This window comes from Cottoperca gobio, chromosome 8 (assembly GCF_900634415.1).
Source record: "Cottoperca gobio chromosome 8, fCotGob3.1, whole genome shotgun sequence".
Classification (NCBI taxonomy): Eukaryota; Metazoa; Chordata; class Actinopteri; order Perciformes; family Bovichtidae; genus Cottoperca; species Cottoperca gobio.
Window position 1 is genome coordinate 11,737,157 of NC_041362.1, and position 18,920 is coordinate 11,756,076.

The 18,920-nt window shown below is 41.4% G+C and overlaps 2 protein-coding genes across 2 annotated transcripts; one reads left to right on the forward strand and one right to left on the reverse strand.

Moving 5' to 3' along the window:
• Positions 1-1,994: 1,994 nt before the first annotated feature.
• Positions 1,995-5,806, reverse strand: LOC115011788 (uncharacterized). Its single transcript, XM_029437027.1, has 4 exons — positions 5,597-5,806; positions 4,602-4,958; positions 4,398-4,504; positions 1,995-3,153 (listed from the first exon to the last, which is right to left on the reverse strand). Exons 1-4 carry the CDS (start codon positions 5,643-5,645, stop codon positions 2,941-2,943), a joined length of 726 nt encoding a protein of 241 aa, XP_029292887.1. The 5' UTR covers positions 5,646-5,806; the 3' UTR covers positions 1,995-2,940.
• Positions 5,807-6,823: 1,017 nt separating this feature from the next.
• On the forward strand, positions 6,824-9,922 carry LOC115012021 (zona pellucida sperm-binding protein 3-like). Its single transcript, XM_029437419.1, has 10 exons — positions 6,824-7,305; positions 7,382-7,497; positions 7,590-7,693; positions 7,779-7,953; positions 8,173-8,290; positions 8,373-8,455; positions 8,541-8,710; positions 8,890-9,050; positions 9,213-9,323; positions 9,433-9,922. Exons 1-10 carry the CDS (start codon positions 6,934-6,936, stop codon positions 9,457-9,459), a joined length of 1,437 nt encoding a protein of 478 aa, XP_029293279.1. The 5' UTR covers positions 6,824-6,933; the 3' UTR covers positions 9,460-9,922.
• The last annotated feature ends 8,998 nt before the right edge of the window (positions 9,923-18,920 follow it).

Genomic DNA, 18,920 nt, shown 5'->3' on the forward strand with positions numbered 1-18,920 from the left:
CTAGTGTTGGAAATTTGATGCTCTCCCTTTTTTTAAAGTTACACGGACTCGAAGGCAACTGGAGCTCAAGCAAAATATGCTTCTCAATCATGGATCAGACAAGGGTCTGGGACAGGGGCCCCAAAAAGAGCTGAATTAGCAAATCGCTCTTAAAAAACAAAACAAAGGCCTGGGTTGAATATGCACATGCTAGTTCATATACAGAATACAACCAAGAGTACATAATGGGTGTATGTGTGTATATGGCTAGATCTCTCTGTTTTCCACTTAGCCTAAGCCCCCCCCAAACCTCGCCCTGGCTTTAGCCCTGTGTATCCTCCTCAACATTATATTTCCCAGAAGACAAGATCATAAACATATCAGAGTAATACAAAATAATGAAAACAAATACTTGAATCAAAAGAAGCGCCAATAATGTAATGTGAACACTTTTTGTAGTGGGTTTTTGTCTCATTCATACACTTCAGAGATTTTTGATAGCATCGGTTCAGAGTGAATAAAATTTGAAATACGAGTGTTGTTGAAAACAAAGATGGCTCTAAAGGCAAATTCACATCTGTTGTATTTGAGTGTTTGCACAAGGCTGCTTGTACTGTATGTTGAATGAATGTTTAGCGTGTGAGGTGAAAATATGTATGAGAGCTCGTGATTACAGCGGAGGAATTTCCGCCTTGTTTCTTTTCAATTCAGTATACTTTTGTTGTTGATTTGTGTTTTCTTTTTTTTGCTTGTCAAAAATATATTCTGATGTTAATTGTTACTAGCCTCTAGCGTTGCACTGAGTGTCAGCCTCACCCCTCATCCAGCTAAACGAACAACATGATACAAGTACTGAGGGGAGACGGAGACAGTTCATGTGTAAATGTTTACTCAAGGACTAAAATAAGTGTGTTTTTAAAATGTAATGTTTATCTACCTTAGTGGCTTTCATTGTGGAATAATCCAAGAAAGTATGGATCATAATTGAGTATTGCACCATTTTTCGGACTATAAACCTGAAAAAAAAAAAAAAAAAAAAAGAATAAAACTGACAAAAAAAATCACATGTATAAAGAAAAAATGCAGCAAAAAAAAGTATTTCGCAGACCTGTGGCCATAGATTGGGGTAGAAGTACTTCAGCTCTCCCAAATCTGAGCAACGGAGAGAGTGAAGGACAAGACATCAGACTGAGCCTTGGCTTCTAGGGCTCACTTCAGAGGTGCCTACCTTTTTGGTTTGTTAGCTTTCGTTTTGTTTTCACTTATGTTCAATTCACTCATGTTGTCATTTGTTTTCCTGCAAGGCCACTGACGGTTTACAAACACTTTGTTTTTTTCTGGAGTTCAAAAAAAAAAAATCAGCAACACAAAGGAATTAAACCATGGGAATGTTGGAAAAATAAAAAAAAAAGGACAAATGCTTCCAATTTTTAGAAAAGTGCAACACAACACTTCAAAGAATGAAGATTTCTTGTGCTACTTTCAGAACTCTGGGATTGAACAGTGTTGTCTTGTTCTGTTTAACCTTCTTTGTTCTGTGTTAATGTTGATTTCATGGACTATCTGAAGCCTGTATGTTTTATGTTGATTATATATATTTTTCCTTTTTTATATAAAAAAAAAAAAAAGAAAAGAAAAAGACATAATTGCTCACTATCTTGCACACACATGTAAAAGTGGATCTTGTCTCAGGAAGGCCAGGGTTCCAGAGTACCAACTCCACGCCATTTTAATGTACATTTTTATGATGAGTAAAAAATAAAAAGGATGATTTAAAAGAAACAATTCTAAGCACTGAAAGTTATGGATTTCAGAAGAAGAGAAAATACCTTTTGTTTCTCAATCCGTAGCAGTTACATAATAACCAAATAATGGACTTTAAATGAAAATGGAGTGCTTTATATATAAATCTATATATTAAAATTGCTTTACATTTAAAAACAAAAAAAGGTCAATGATTTTGATTGTTAAAAAAGAAAGACAGTGAATAACATGCAAAATGCTGTATGTTTGAATCTTTATTGTGTTTTCTTAATGAGGTCCCGTCCTGACTGAATCAGGAACATTGTGCATTAATCTTTTCCTCTCTCTCGCTCTCTCTCACTCACAGCGGGTATTATTAATAGATAAATCAGACTTTTGTGGAGCATTTTTCACATTTTGGAGGATGTTTGTAAAACATGAGCTGGTTGTAAAGGATCATGAAACTATGCACAAGTGTTTGGGGGGGTGGAAGATGGGGATTTTATGGCCTACTTTTAAGTGGCTGATCTATTGCAGGGGTTTTTGGGATCCAATGTGTTTTTATTTTAATTTGTTAAGGGGGTGGAGGGGGGGTGGAGAGGTAATTCATGTATAGCCCTCCGCCTCCAGCTTCCTTCCCCTGATTCAGATTGACCTAGCGCTACATCGCCATGCTGTGTATTCCTAAAACCAATGAGCGTCTCACTCTTTAGCACTGTGGGATTCTAGCCTGTCACCCTCAAGGGTTTTTTTTCTCAGTTAAGGTTTTTTTGAGGGTGGGATGGGGAAATGGGATTAGGGCTGCTTTATTTTCTTCTTTTTTTTGCCTTTTTTTTTCTTTTTCTTTTAATATTAGGTAAAAATGTCTGTACTGAGATTTAATGAAAAGTCAGTGGCTTGTAATGTTTTATTTTTTTTCTCTGTATATCTCTTTCTCCTCATAGAATGTGATTGTTAAATGACATGCACCGAAACAAATGTTTTCATGAACTATGGAGCTTCTTTCAAATATTAATAAAATAGCATTTTTTTTCTTGGCTGTTAAAAATGTCCTATTTGTTGTTTGTGTCTGGGCCTTCGTTCCACCAAACCGAGATTTTTCTTATGTCCTGGATGAGAAGTCACCTCTCGCTCTCATATCATATTGCTTGCAGTATAGCGCTGGTGTCATTTCCTGTAAATGTTTGCTGCACCATTAGTGTGAGGCCAGAAGTCACGTCAGACTCTAAGAGCGAGCTGTCTGGGACAGGCGTAGTAGTTGTCCTGTGGTTGTCTGATGTTGGGGTTAGCGTAGACGGGGAAGTTGACTTCCTCCAGGTGTGGGGTCGCCTCCAGGTTATTTTGGGGTATTCCGACACTCTGCTGCTTCCTGGTCATTTCCTCATAGATAGGAACTGGAGGTTGTGGTCTGTGATGTTGCCTTGCCTTCACCTACAACATATAACATCATTCTGTACTATTATTTAGAAATAAAAAAAATTGCACTTAATATTTACTATTGTTATGCTCAATGCCTTTAGTTTTTGATCAGTTTATCAGACGCAACCCATTTAATTTTAACAACTTTTAAGATGGTCTAACTGTCTAACTGTAGCCCATTAATCATGAAGCACTGTGCGGCATCTATCCATAATGGCAAACTAGTGACTACATAATATTATTTTAATAGCTTGGTATTGTAAGCACCATAAAATTGTATGTTTATACACAGCGGTTTTGGCCTCCCTACACATTATTGTGGGCCCAGTTTAATATGCAAATACATTTATACATATTTACTAGTGGATTCATGTTCCGTCTCTCTTTCAACTAGACTTGGTATGAAAAACATTGAAGACCAATGTTTTAGTCATAAAATGTCCATCACTGTCTCCCAGAGTCTAAGGTGACAATTAACACCCCAAAACCATAAGATATTCAATTTACAATCATTCAAAAAGTAAGATTACCATCAAGTATTTACATTTGAGAAGCTGGAACTTTCTCAGGTTTAGAACAAGACCATTGATACATAACTTAATCATTTGAATGACTAGGGGGAAATCCAAAATGACAGATAATACAGTACACCGAACAGCAAACCAAAAATAAGACGATACAGGGAGTGGACAGAATAATATGAACACTTTGCAATCCAGTATCCCTGCAAAAAACACTGAAGAAGTGAAGCCTATTATGTTTTTCTAAGACTACAAGATGTTTTGATTGCCATTGATGGTCGTTTTTGAGGCTGTAGTTTGTTATCATCTGTCCGTCAGTTATGGTGAGAGTCCACGTGTGATTGCGGTTTTTCTTTTGTATGTTTCATATTGATTTGGAGAATTTCCCATTGCCACTTGGCATAATGTCACAGACTGTGTGAGTCATGCACCAACAATCCCAGCAGTAATTATCAGGCCTGTTAAATACATACGCTGCCTTAAAACTCACTGAAAAAGATGTTTGTCAGGCCTCTATTAAAGCTGACACACTAATTGGTGTTGATCTTAATATGACTCACTTCTGTTTTTGTAGTTTCTGAAAAGCTAGTGTGTTAGTCTGCAAATGTATGGGACACAAGGAGAAGACAAACACAGGAGCACTGTTGCTTTGCAAATGGACAAACCTCAGAAATGACCCATCAAGTTAAATCTGAATCTTGCTCAGTGAAATTTTGTTGAAATGTAAATACTCACACATTTCTCTATGGCCAGCCAGCTGAGTGTGAGCAGAAGAAGTCCCGCTATTGTAAAGATGGTCAAGAGCAGAGGAGGGTAACTGGCAGAGCACTGGCATGACCTTCCTGCACCACAAACACACCAATACACATTAAACATATGCACAGAGGTGCTGGAGTTTAACTGTAGGAGAGTGTTTAATGAGGTGTTTGAACCACATACCTGTACCTTCAACCAACAAGAAAACCTTTTGATCACTGAGGATGACCTGATCAGCGCTGTTCTCCTCTCTGTAGCTCATCTCCCACATGTACAGTCCCGTGTCACTGCGCTGTAAATGGGACATGGTCACATTGACCTGCAGGGAGTCCAGACCTCCTCCGAGCTGCAGACGCCCTATGTGCTCCGGGTCGACCCTCGTCTCACCGCCCACGGCCATGGACAGCAGGGTCGTCTGGCTCTGGCCGCTGCGGTGGTACAGGTGGAGGCCCGTCAGGCTGCCGTGGTCCTGCTGAGGGCAGCAGGAGAGCTCCAGTGACTGGCTCTCTGTCAGCTGCCGAAAGATCAACTCTGCATAGGCTGGAGGAGAAAGAAAAAAAAAATAGTATTTTAAAATACACAGGTAATGACAGTATTTAGTCATGCTAGCAGAACAGCTATGGATGGCAATGTTGGTCAGTCCACCATTTTGGTCCAAACTGAAATATCTCATCAACTATTGGATGGATTTCCATGACATTTTGTAAGATGTTAGATGAATGCCATGGAATTTGGTATGCATATTCATGATCCCCTCAGGTTCAATTGTTATCATTTTCGTCATCTCCAGAAAGGGCCCCAGTCCGCAGGCAGGGTCAAACACCGAACCTTCTAGCTTTTGCGACTATTACCATAAACAAATTTCTAACTAAATACTAGCAAAATTAATGATTGTTTAGTGAAGAATGTAAATACAAACCTGGAAAAATAATACATTGAATTTAAATACAAGAATGTTTCGTACTGAATGAAAACAAACAGTACCTCCTTTTAAAAATTAACAAATCATGGCTCTAAACAAAGCCACATAACTGTGGTCTGATATCCCTCCTAGTTCGTAAAAACAAACACTATTGTATATATGTTAGGCTGGAGAAAATAAAGGTAAATGTCAGGATAAAGAAGTTACAAAGTTACACTTTTTGCAAGTAGTAAGTAAAATTGTGAATTTCTCTTACCTTCAAAGAGCTGAATGAAAATAAGAAGGCATGCCAAGCTCGTCTTCATGGCCTTTTCAGTTGTAAGCGCACTAAGATATACCGAAGCTAAGTCATTATGTACTCCTCCTATTTCCTTCAGTCTCTTGTGAGACTTTGTGGACAGCCTCAATGTATTTATTGTTCTTCACCTCAAAGCAGGAAGGGGACTTCAAAACAAGACTGCCGTTGAACTGTTGCAGTTGGTCTTGTACACACTGCGGTTGTCTAACTGAATTTCAAATATTTCTCAGACTCAGGATGTTAAGCATCAAACTTTAAAGGCTTCAGCCACTGGATAAACCCCCCTCTATGTAAACAATGAAACAAAATGTTTTAATTAAACTGCTTAAAAGGTTATTCTCAGTATTTGTAAGCAATAAAATCATTTCACCACCAGAGTACTCTAATATAATTTTGTATTGAGAGCTTTGTTACATGTGTGATAGTGATCTGAATTGTGTAAAATACTTCTGTCTGCTTTCAGCAATCATGTTGGCCTATTTTCAAGTAAGAAAAGAGGATCTGAGAATATCACTTTCATGTTGTAGCACCGGATATGTCTGAGGTGTACAAGATGAGGGTGAAAGTGCAGTTCAGAGCTGGTCAGGAGGAGAGTCTGCAGCAGAGGGATTGTTGTTGGTTGTTGATATTCAGTGGTTTTATTTAAACCACACTAACAGTTAATGTCCTGTGAACATGCACACCAGCACCGACCAATACAGCGGCCCTGCAATAATAAATAATGAATAAATATAGCTTTGTAAAGCTTATAATGATCAGTTGGTGGTGTTTTTAGCACACATAAAACAGAGCTCTATGGGCAAGACAATAGAGAAATATTCAATTAGTATAGCCAATATATGTTATAATTACATAACAATTATATATTTTGAACCTAAGTGATCGTCCATAGCCGCTGTCCATAAGCATATACATATCATAGCAGTATATTCAGCAGTACAGCGATAAACTAGATAGTTTCTTTCTTAATTAGCTTTTGAAAAATACTTTTGTTTAACTTGTTCTTGCTGGTAAACAACAGAAAAGTGAATTTTTAAAACATATATCTGACCTCATCATTATATAAATCAGACTTTGCCTTGAGTTCAGAGGGAGTATAACCAATTAGAAGCTGATTAGTGGCTGATTGGACTCAGGTGTGCTGCTCTGATGAGGCTGATTGTCTGCATAAAGCTTAAAATGCTCCACTACTCACACTACTGAATTACCTATAGCCTACTGGGTCAGTCAGGAGGAGCCTTTGCTTTCTGAACTAGTTTGCGTTCTGAACTAGTTTGCCGTTTCCAGTGTCATTTATGGGGGCCTTGTATTTTTGGTTTATCCTCCTTGTTGGGCTCTGCATTAGCTTGTCTTCTGCTTTTCCTCCCAAATATGACACACAAAATGCTCTATTTGAAAGACCTGAGCTCACAGGGACATCCAAAAAATCTGAGCAACAAAAGGATCCAGCTGAGGTACGAGAGCAGGTGAACACTGTCAGAGTGACCTGCCATCCAGGCTCGTTGGAAATTATTATCAAAGCCGACCTGTTTGGAGTTGGAGCTCCTGTTAATAGTGACGAGATACGCCTTGGAGTGGAGAGAAATGAATACTGCAGTGCTACAGAGTCTTCAGGAGATGAGTACACAATCATTGTTGGACTCGTGGACTGCGGCACTAAACACTGGGTAACTTAAATGTATTGCATTTCAGATATTTTATTGTACATTACAAGTTCTAGTTCTAAACATATCTACTCTACAGATAACTAAAGACTCTTTGATCTACACAAACCTCCTCGTATACACTCCTGTGGCCTCTACAGATGGGGTGGTTCGAATGGATGATGCTGTAATTCCAATTGAGTGTCATTACAAAAGGTCTTTTGGATTTTTTATTTTATTTAAAAGCTCGTCTTTAACGATCTCTTGACAATGTCTCTTGTTTTAAATGCATGTTTTCTGTTCCTTAGGAAGTACAGCTTGTCCAGTTCTTCACTCACGCCTACCTGGATCCCCTTCATGGCTACCCATGTTTCAGTGGAAATATTGGACTTTAACTTAAGAATTATGACAAGTGGGTTTGGTTAATTTCCTGTGGCTTGTGTTGTCTTGGCCTTATTTGCACTTAAACTTGTATAAATGTGTTTACTTTTGTACAGGTGACTGGATATATGAAAGAGGCTCTAATGTGTTTCATCTCGGAGAGCCCATCAGCATTGAAGCCTCCGTCCGAGTTGGACATCACATGGGGCTCAGAGTGTTTTTGAGCAGCTGTGTGGCCACACTTAACCCTGACATATACTCTGTCCCCAGATATGTCTTCATTGAGAATGGGTAAGCACTTGATGTTGCAGTTAGAAAATTATTTTCCTTCTGGCTTTAAATGGCCACTAGCATAACTCTCTCTCAATATCTAAAACTGTTGGTGGTCGAGTCGCATTATGGCTAATTTAAGCACCTGTAGTCCCATGACTGCTGACTTGGTGTGACCTACTCTTAAGACTCATGTACAGTAATGGTTGACTTTTATATATTCTTCCCTCCTCTTCATAGGTGCTTAGTTGACTCTCAGCTTCCAGGTTCAAGGTCTCAGTTCTTACCCAGGACACAGAATGAGAAGCTCGACTTGACCATTGATGCATTTAGGTTTCATAATGAGGACCAAGTAGAGGTGCGGCTCTAATTAACTTTGCTGAAGTCATGATTGCACATGCATATATTTTTTCCCTACACTTGCTTTTTTTCTTTTACAGCTCTACATCACGTGTCACATGAATGCTGTTCCAATGAATGATGCAGAGTCACTAAATAAGGCGTGCACGTTTGTAAATGGAAGGCAAGTGAGATCTAGTCTGAAAATGTATAAAATTACACTAACCAAAGTAAAGGAGGGTGTGCTGAATGTTTTCATTGCTTTTCAGATGGAGGTCTGCTGATGGCAATGACTACTTGTGTTTGCAGTGCCAACGACAAAATGAAGTTGGCCAAACTCTCAGTAAGCCCAGCAGCCCAAGCAAGTTTGGTCCTCGTGGTTTTGGGAAGCCAGCTGACACTGTTCCACTCGAGAAGAGAGTACTAGGGACCAATACAGGTTGGGCTACTTGGAGGAACTTATGATGGGGGGGGGGGGAAATGGGTATCATGCAATATTGGCTGCAGATGTCATCACAATGAGCAATTCAGTAAATTTCTCTCCATCATTTAGCTGTCAGGCTTCAAACATTATTGGACTTGCAATTGTTTAAAGATTATTGTTTCGGTTTATGTTAGTGTGGGAGCAGGAGGCGCGTTTGGGCCCGATGATGGTCTTGCCATTCAAGCAAAGCAGTGGGCCAATACCTTTTGATGAGCTTCCTCCCATTCGCGATAAAATCAGCAGACCTTCATTGTTTAGCAGCCAGTGGAGAAGTGGAGTAACAACGGAAGAGTTGGTGAGTTAAAACTCATAGATTCTGTTAGTTTAGTGCTTTTTTTTTTTTCTTTAAGTATGTGAATATTTTGGCTATTAAGATGTGGCGTGTTTCTGATCAGAAAGGAGATTACAATGACTCAGCAATAAAAGATCTTAATGCTGAATTATATTTGTATCCTAGATCAACCGAGAGGACTGCTTCCTGATTCGCCATCTACACCAGACCAGGTGGAGGTTCAAACTTTTGCTTCTGAGCAGGATAAAGATGCCAAAAGTGGAACGGATCCAAAAGGTAAAATGTGAAGAGACTTAACACTTTTGTTTTTATGGTACTTTGAATGCACATTTTATAAAAAATGTCTCTCCAGAGGACTATGCTGAGACAGTTTCTGAACTGCTAGGAAACCCATTCCCTGAGGCCCACTTGACATCAAACTCTGCAGTTCTGAACAATAACGGCCCTGCTGCGTCTCTCGGTGAGGACGGCCCTGCTGCGTCTCTCGGTGAGGACGGCCCTGCTGCGTCTCTCGGTGAGGGCGGCCCTGCTGCGTCTCTCGGTGAGGGCGGCCCTGCTGCGTCTCTCGGTGAGGGCGGCCCTGCTGCGTCTCTCGGTGAGGGCGGCCCTGCTGCGTCTCTCGGTGAGGACGGCCCTGCTGCGTCTCTCGGTGAGGACGGCCCTGCTGCGTCTCTCGGTGAGGACGGCCCTGCTGCGTCTCTCGGTGAGGACGGCCCTGCTGCGTCTCTCGGTGAGGACGGCCCTGCTGCGTCTCTCGGTGAGGACGGCCCGACTGCTCAGTTTACCGTGGATGCGACCAGACAGTCGAATGCAACTGCAACAGAATCTGACCTTTCAGATACAAATGAATGATAATAAATGTTTATAAAAATATGTCTATATATTGTGTTTTTATTTCTCCAATGCACAAAGGATATGGAGGAGCACCTCCCAAAATGAGTTGGTATATTAGCTGAAGCATTAAATCTTAAATGTCTTTGTTGTTGAACAAATTGCTATTTAAAATCCATGTTTCTTGTTGGTATAAAATGGTAACATTTATTTGTATATCACAAATTATACATTTGTCTCAGTGTGCTTTACAGACTGTATAGGTTACGACACCCTCTGTCCTTAGACCCTCGTATCGCACAAGGAAAAACTTCCTAAAAGAAACCCCATAATTAAAGGGGGGGGAAAAATGGAAGAAATCTCAAGGAGTGCAACTGAGGAGGGATCCCTCTCTTAGGACGTGCAATAGATGTCATGTGTACAGGATAAACAACATAGTACAAATACAGCATTTGACATAAATTATGTTGTGTTAAAAGAAAGTATGGATGAATCCAGGAAAAAGGCTTCCCGGTGTCCAGCAGGACCAGGGCAGCAGGCGCAGCCACGATTCATGATCCTGACGTAAAGATTATCAGTGGCAACCTGCCACATGAGACAGAAACTCCGGGGATGATGAGTTAGCAACATACATTTACATAAATGCATACAGATGGGGAGGTGTCCCCCGGCAGTCTATGCCTATAGCAGCATAACTAGGGGCTGATCCAGGGCAAACCTGAGCCAGCCCTAACTATAAGCTTTATCAAAAAGGAAAGTCTTTAGCCTACTCTTAAATGTGGAGAGTGTCTGCCTTCCAAACACAAACTGGAAGCTGGTTCCACTGGAGAGGAGCTTGATAGCTGAAGGATCTGGCTCCCATTGTACTCTTAGAGACTGTAGGAACCACAAGTAACCCTGCAGTCTGGGAGCGTAATGCTCTAGTTGGTTTATAAGGTACTATGAGATCTTTAAGATATGCTGGAGCCTGACCATTAATTGCTTTGTAAGTCAGGAGAAGGATTTTGAATTCTATTCTGTATTTTACCGGGAGCCAGTGCAGAGCAGCTAATGCAGGAGTAATATGATCCCGTTTCCTTGTTCTTTTCAATACACGTGCCACTGCATTTTGGATCAACTGAAGAGTCTTAAGCGACTTTTTGGGACAACCTGAGTTGCAGTAATCCAGCCTTGAAGTAACAAATGCATGGACTAGTTTTTCTGCATCATTTTAAGACAGGATGTGTCTTATTTTTCCAATGTTACGTAGATGAAAGAAGGCAGTCCTTGAGATTTGTTTTATGTGGGAGTTAAACGACAGATCTTGATCAAAGATGACGCCAAGATTCCTTACAGTGGTGCTGGAGGCCAAGTTAATGCCATCCAGAGATTTTATGTCATTAGAAAATGCATTTCGGAGGCATTTAGGGCCAAGTATAATAACTTCAGTTTAGTCTGTGTTTAACATCAAAAAGTTGCTAGACATCCAAGTTTTTATGTCCTTAAGGCATGCTTGAAGTTTAGCCAATTGATTGGTTTCATCTGGTTTAATTGATAGATATAATTGGGTATCATCCGCATAACAATGAAAGTTTATAGAGTGATTCCTTATAATATTGCCCAAAGGAAGCATATATAAGGTGAATAGAATCGGTCCAAGTACAGAACCCTGCGGAACTCCAAGACTGACTTTGGCTGTCATGGAGGATTTATCGTTAACAAGTACAAATTGAGATCGCTCAGATAAATAGGACGTGAACCAGCTTAGTGCGGTTCCTTTTATGCCAACACAATGTTCCAGTCTCTGTAGTAGAATGTCATGATCAACAGTGTCGAAAGCAGCACTGAGGTCTAACAAGACAAGAACAGAGACAAGTCCTTTGTCTGATGCCAATAGAAGGTCATTGGTAACTTTCACCAGTGCCGTCTCTGTGCTATGATGAACTCTAAATCCAGATTGAAAAACCTCAAATAAACTATAATGTAAAAAATCACATAACTGTATTTTAACTGCTAAAGCGGCATGCTATAACATTTGGTTTATTTAAAGGTGGGTTTTTTTGGGGGGGTGTGGCATAGTGAGTAAGGGGATACAGCAAATGACCATGATTTGGCTTTTGAACCCAGGCTTCTGCAGCAAGGATTCAATTCTGTATATGGGTGGTGCTTTACCAGGGCACCCCAAGGAACATTTTCACAAACACTTTTCTCTTAGCATAAATACAATATAAACAAATTATACCATGTTCTCATGACTCCAGTTTTTACTGGATCATATTAAGTACCCTGAGGTTTTTTTGGACCTGTATAAAGTGTCTCTTTAGACATTGTTTTATTTACTATTTTACACCATTTTAATTCTATTTTTATAATGGTACTTCAGACTCATTTACATCAACACTGATTATTGTACTGTAAATGCTCTTCTGTCTAATCTTATACTAATTATGTTTTTGCTGTATAGCACTTTGGACTGCAATTATTGTATGAAAGGTGCTATACAAATAAAGATTATCAAGCATACAGCTAAAATCCTGCTGTGACAGGTTTTTTTCATTTTTCTGTGCACTAGACCTCTCCCTTCTTTATGCTACTTATCTAATTTGTACTTATTTAAAGCATGAAAATGCAAAAAATAAATTGTCTTGATGTTGGATACAATAATATAAAATGGGGTCATTTTCAATGATAACCCAATAACTAGGATTCAGTGGCGCTCTATATCACTATTCATACATAATGAAGGCACTTCATTGCAACTTCTAGATATAAACCCATATAATGTTGGGTGTGGGCCAATCACGTGCATGTATCTTAGTGTGACTGCAGCTTTAATCCTCCCACATCAGTTAATGAGTAATTGCTTCCAGCTGTCCTCTCCATGTGATTTGATTGGTCTGAACTGGGAAGTATTTGAGATTGAGTGTTTGAACCTTCAGCATCTTACTTAAAATACAGTATGATTTGGATCACTTGTTTTACTGATTGTGTTGTGTGAGCAGTAGGTTTTGCTGTGTTGTCCTCTTCTGATAAAAGAGCACAATGCTGATCGCAGGTCACTCCGCCTCTCTGGCACTGCTTTGGTGTTGCAGATGCCATTCTTTAAGAGATGGACCCATTGGCGTAACCCTAATGCATCCATTTCCTGGCGTAATTTAGAAGAAAATATCATACGACCGTGGAACCTGCAAGATATCCTTTTTGCCTATTTAACAAATAAGCAATGTCAACTACGCTTTGGCCCTATAGTTTCACATCTCATCCAGATCTGGTGCATAGCTGAATCACAATGTAAGATTTCCTTCGAGTGGCACACGCTTTCTCCTATATTTGACAAAGGTCTGCTAATCGGCGGAAGACCGGTTTCATCCTCTCATTGGCGCAACAGCAGTATTCACCACTTGAGTGACATTTATGATGACAGGGGTTTGCGCTCCTTTCAAGAAATTAAGAACGCGTTCAATCTGCCAGGTAGCTCGTTTTTCTTCTATTTCCAGCTCAGATCTGCTCTCAAGGCACATGGTGTCCCATGGCAACAACCTTTACCCATTCATCCTCTTTATAAATTGTTTACTGTACAAGGAAAAAACAGGGGTATGGTATCCACACTGTATAATTTATTTTTGGAGGCTTTCTACGATAACCTACTGCTCGACAGAGTATATAGACTGTCCAGTTTTAGATCCTGATTTCAGTTGGGAGGGTGTTTGGTCAAGCATAAAAGAGGCCTCTCTGAATCCTGATCACCAACAGATCCACTTTAACTATATCCACAGAACATATCTAACCCCCCGTAAACTTCACTGCATGAAAATTATAGACGATCCCTCATGTAGTTTATGCTCTATGAAGGCCCCTGGCACGTTCATTCACATGATGTGGGACTGTCCTCCAGTCGCACTGTTCTGGAATAAAGTGGCTTCTGGCATGTCACGTCTGCTTCCAGTGACAGTGCCGGTGACGGTGCCCGTCCTTCTGTTAAATGATCTGTCCAAGCTCAATATCTCCAAGCTTGAGAGGCGCATCTTACTAGCTGGCCTAACAGCTGCTAAAAAGATGGTTGCGGTTCGATGGAAGCCTCCTAATTCCCTTACCTTCAGACACTGGGTCTTTGCATCTCTGGATGTTGTTTATCTAGAGTTGTCGTCTGCCCGAATAAATAGGACAAGTGACACTAATGTAAACAATTGGCGCTTTGCAGTTGATTCCAAATTCAAAGATCTTTTAGAATGATTTCTCCCTTTCCCGAATCCAGTCTTCCAAATTGCGACCTAGCGTTAGTGTGCAGGTGTTAGTGATGGTATACACTCCCACACCCAACAGCAAACAACCTATGTGTGTGTGTGTGTGTGTGTGTGTGTGTGTGTGTGTGTATGTGCGTCTTTGTCTGTGTGTGTTTATATATCTGGGAGGGAGGGTTGGGTTTGTTTTATTTGGTTTTAATTTATTTTTATTTGTCTGTTATTATTTTTAGCTTACATATGTACTCCATTACTGTAATGTACTTCTCCATTTTGTATATTTTGCAAGTAATTGCTGTATCTCATTTTTCTTTCTCTTGTGTGCTTTAAGTTATTTTATTTCTAAAAAATGTTGTGCTATTAGTTGTACATGTTGTGTATTAACATCAATAAAAATGTGATCACAAAAAAACTACTAATATAAATCTGTTGCATTAGGAATTGAAGCAGAAGAAACACAATTCAACGACGGATCAACTGTCCATGTACGATGCACAGAAGCGTCCATGTTCATTGTGGTAAAGGCTGACATGTTTAAAAATGGACACCTTGGTTGTGTCTCAATTCAGGGGCTGCTGCCTTCACGGTCTTTGGAGGCCGGGTCCTCCATATAAGGCTGAACCGAGCGGTCTACGAAATGAGACGGTCCAGTCTAGGGGACTTCCTGGTACGTCACCAGCTGTTCACGCCCCTACCTTTTGCTGTTCCCGTCGCCTAGCAACTCTCAGAAGTTATCAAGCGTAGTTGACGGCTTAATTTAACATTTTTTCCCAGAGAACGGAACCAGAGATAATACTTTAATTTTTTTATTTTCAATCTTGATTGAAGATATGCTTTATCACCGGCGCATAATGTATTTTAGACGGTGGAGGGACATCTCATAAACACTTTGTAGACCACCCCAGATGATGCATCAGGAGACACCAGGGGCTTTATTGTAGCATCCCATCCAAGTCCAGCAGCAAATTTTATCTGTATATACTGTAAATGTTATATTGTTTTATAATACTTTTCTTTGTTCGATCATTCATTTCCATTCATTGATAGGTAGTTTTCTAAATTAAATAATCCCTTTTCTAAATTAATAAATCATGTGTACAAAATAAATCCTTCTTGAACCTTGAAATCAATTATAGTTTCATTTATAGTTCATGTAAATTAAATACACAATATATTCATCATTATATTATTTATTTCAATTAATTTACATTTCATTAGTCAACAAGTTTCTGTCCATCCTCTCCCTGCTCTCCTCTCTTCTGCCTCCGTCTCCTCCCTAAAACAAAACGACATGTTAGAGCAAGTTTAGCTATACACCACTATACACAAGCAGATTAAGTTGCAAAATAAGTACACATATTATAAATAATAAAATATGTAAAATCAATCCGAACGATTGCTCTGGACTTTTTAAGTGATATTCAACTGTCAGAAAATGTATATGAAGTATACATTATCTATACAATCGCCACAATATATCCATCCATCCATCGTCTACCGCTTATCCGGGATCGGGTCGCGGGGGCAGCAGCTCCAGTAAGGAACCCCAATCTTCCCTTCTCCGGGCCACATCCTCCAGCTCCGACTGGGGGATCCTGAGGCGTTCCCAGGCCAGTGAGGAGATATAATCTCTCCACCGAGTCCTGGGTCTTGCCCGGGGTCTCCTCCCAGCTGGACGTGCCTGGAACACCTCCCTAGGGAGGCGCCCAGGTGGCATCCTTACTAGATGCCCGAACCACCTCAACTGGCTCCTTTCAACGTAAAGGAGCAGCGGCTCTACTCCGAGTCTCTCACGGATGGCTGAGCTTCTCACCCTATCTCTAAGGGAGACGCCAGCCACCCGTCTGAGAAAACCCATTTCGGCCGCTTGTACCCGTGATCTCGTTCTTTCGGTCATGACCCAGCCTTCATGACCATAGGTGAGGGTAGGAACGAAGATCGACCGGTATATTGAGAGCTTTGCCTTCTGGCTCAGCTCTCTTTTCGTCACAACGGTGCGGTAAAGTGACTGTAATACCGCCCCCGCTGCTCCGATTCTCCGGCCAATCTCTCGCTCCATTGTCCCCTCACTCGCGAACAAGACCCCGAGGTACTTGAACTCCTTCACTTGGGGTAATGGCTCATTCCCTACCCGGAGTAGGCAATCCACCGGTTTCCTGCTGAGAGCCATGGCCTCAGATTTGGAGGTGCTGATCCTCATCCCAACCGCTGCACACTCGGCTGCGAACCGATCCAGTGACTGTTGAAGGTCACAGACCGATGATGCCATAAGGACCACATCATCTGCAAAGAGCAGCGATGAGATCCTCAGGTCACCGAACTGCAACCCCTCTCCTCCACGACTACGCCTCGATATCCTGTCCATGAAAATCACGAACAGGATTGGTGATAAAGCGCAGCCCTGGTGGAGGCCAACATTCACGGGAAACGAGTCCGACTTACTGCCGAGTATATGGACACAACTCTCGCTTTGGGCGTACAGGGATTGGATGGCCCTCAAAAGTGACCCCCTCACCCCATACTCCCGCAGCACCTCCCACAGTATCACCCGGGGGACCCGGTCATACGCCTTCTCCAGATCCACAAAACACATGTAGACCGGATGGGCGTACTCCCAGGCCCCCTCCAGGATCCTTGCAAGAGTAAAGAGTTGGTCTGTTGTCCCACGACCAGGACGGATAGTGAGTATCCCCACCCCGGCCCGACGCCTCACACCTTGGGCAACTCCGGAGAAGAATAGAGTCCAACCCCTATCCAGGAGTACGGTTCCAGAGCCAAGACTGTGCGTGGAGGTAAGCCCCACCAGATCCAACTGGTAGCGATCCACCTCCCGCACTAGTTCCGGCTCCTTCCCCCACAGAGAGGTGACGTTCCACGTCCCCAGAGCCAGCCTCTGCTGCCCGGGTCTGGTCCGTCGAGGTCCCTGACCATCACTGCCACCCGTGTGACAGCGCACCCGACCCCAGCGGTTTTTCCCATGAGTGGTGGACCCACAGGATGGATGGATGGGAGGCACCACGTAGCTTCTTCGGGCTGTGCCTGACCGGGCTCCGTGGCAAACCCGGCCACCAGGCGCTCGCTGTCGGGCCCTCCCTCTGGGCCTGGCTCCAGACGGGGGCCCCGGGCTTCCTCCGGGCAGGGTCTCTCCTTTCCTTTCCCTTTCTTTCATGAAGTCGTTTTTGAACCATTCTTAGTCTGGCCCCTCACCTGAGACCCATTTGCCTTGGGAGACCCTACCAGGAGCACTATGCTCCAGACAACACAGCTCTCAGGTTCATAGGGACACACAAACCTCTCCACCACGATAAGGTGATGGCTCCCAGAGAGGGCCACAATATATGTAAAATATAAAACAACATTTACAACTCTTAGGTTTTAAAGTTAAGGTCTTAAAAGTTCTACTTTAAAAGGCTAACTTAGGTCGGATGCCGGCAGCCTAGCAGCTGCTGAGCAGCTAGCTTAACTAGCATGGGCACTAACATCCCGTCATTTTAGCGAAAATGTTATGTTTTAAGGTCCTTTGATTTTACAACATCTGTATCGTTAGCTATTTGAGCGAGTTGAAACTTACATTTAAAAGTATATCCATTTGCCGTTACTGCTGGGTCGAGGGGCGCCATTTTTCATCAGAGAAAAACTTCTCTGGGCGCGCAATGAATCTTGGGATACCTGCGGCCGTGTAGGATACATCAGATGTAATGTGATCTAAAGTTAATGTGGAGTCGGTGTGTACATTTGCCAAAACAATGTCGGACTCCGTAGTTTTCTCTGGTCCTCTGCCAAATCTTTTGAATGATGACATGTTTAGCCGCATGTCATCATTCTGTTGCTGGCTCTCACGGTGGTGTCCAGATAATGATGTGGGCTTCGTAGACAATTGGCAGACTTTCTGGGGAAAACCTGGTCTGATTAGGAGTGACGGCATCCATCCTACTTTAGCTGGAGCAGATCTCATATCCAATAATATTACAAAGTCTATTATTGGATCTAATCCATGACAACCCAGAGTTGAGACCAGGACAAAGAGTTGCAGTCTTACACACTCTTTTCACACTCATTCTTTTCGGGCAGTCACCCACTCAAATCCCCATAGTGACTGTGTCTGCATCACGACCACTGAAATTAATCAAATTTATGGTTAACAGAAGAGGAGTTATACATGAAAACCTAATTAAAATAAACATCACCGCTGCAAAAGTGCCACTAAATCGAAAAATGTAATGTGGGCTCTTAAACATCAGATCTTTATCAACGAAAGCTGGATTGGTAAATGATTTAATATCAGATAATAAGATTGATTTATTTTGTCTCACTGAAACCTGGCTGAGACATGAAGAATATGTCAGTCTAAATGAATCCACTCCACCTGGTCATATTAATACTCACATTCCTCGAGGTACTGGCCGAGGAGGTGGAGTTGCAGCCATATTTGACTCAAACCTCTTGATCAATCCTAAGCCTAAACTAAACTATAACTCTTTTGAAAGCTTTGTTCTTACGCTCTCAAACCCAACATGGAAAACAATAAAGCCAATTTTATTTGTTACTGTGTACCGCCCTCCTGGTCCGTATTCTGAATTTTTATCTGAAATCTCAGAATTTTATCAAATTCAGTCCTTAAAACAGATAAAGTCATTCTTGTAGGTGACTTTAATATTCATGTGGATGTTGCATTTATCTCAATATTAGACTCAATTGGGTTCAGTCAAAATGTAATTGAATGTTTATCAGTGTGTCCACATAATCCTCTTTTATCAGACCATTTTTTAATAACTTTTGAAGTCCTGTTACTGGACTACAAGCCAGTAGGCAAAATATCCTA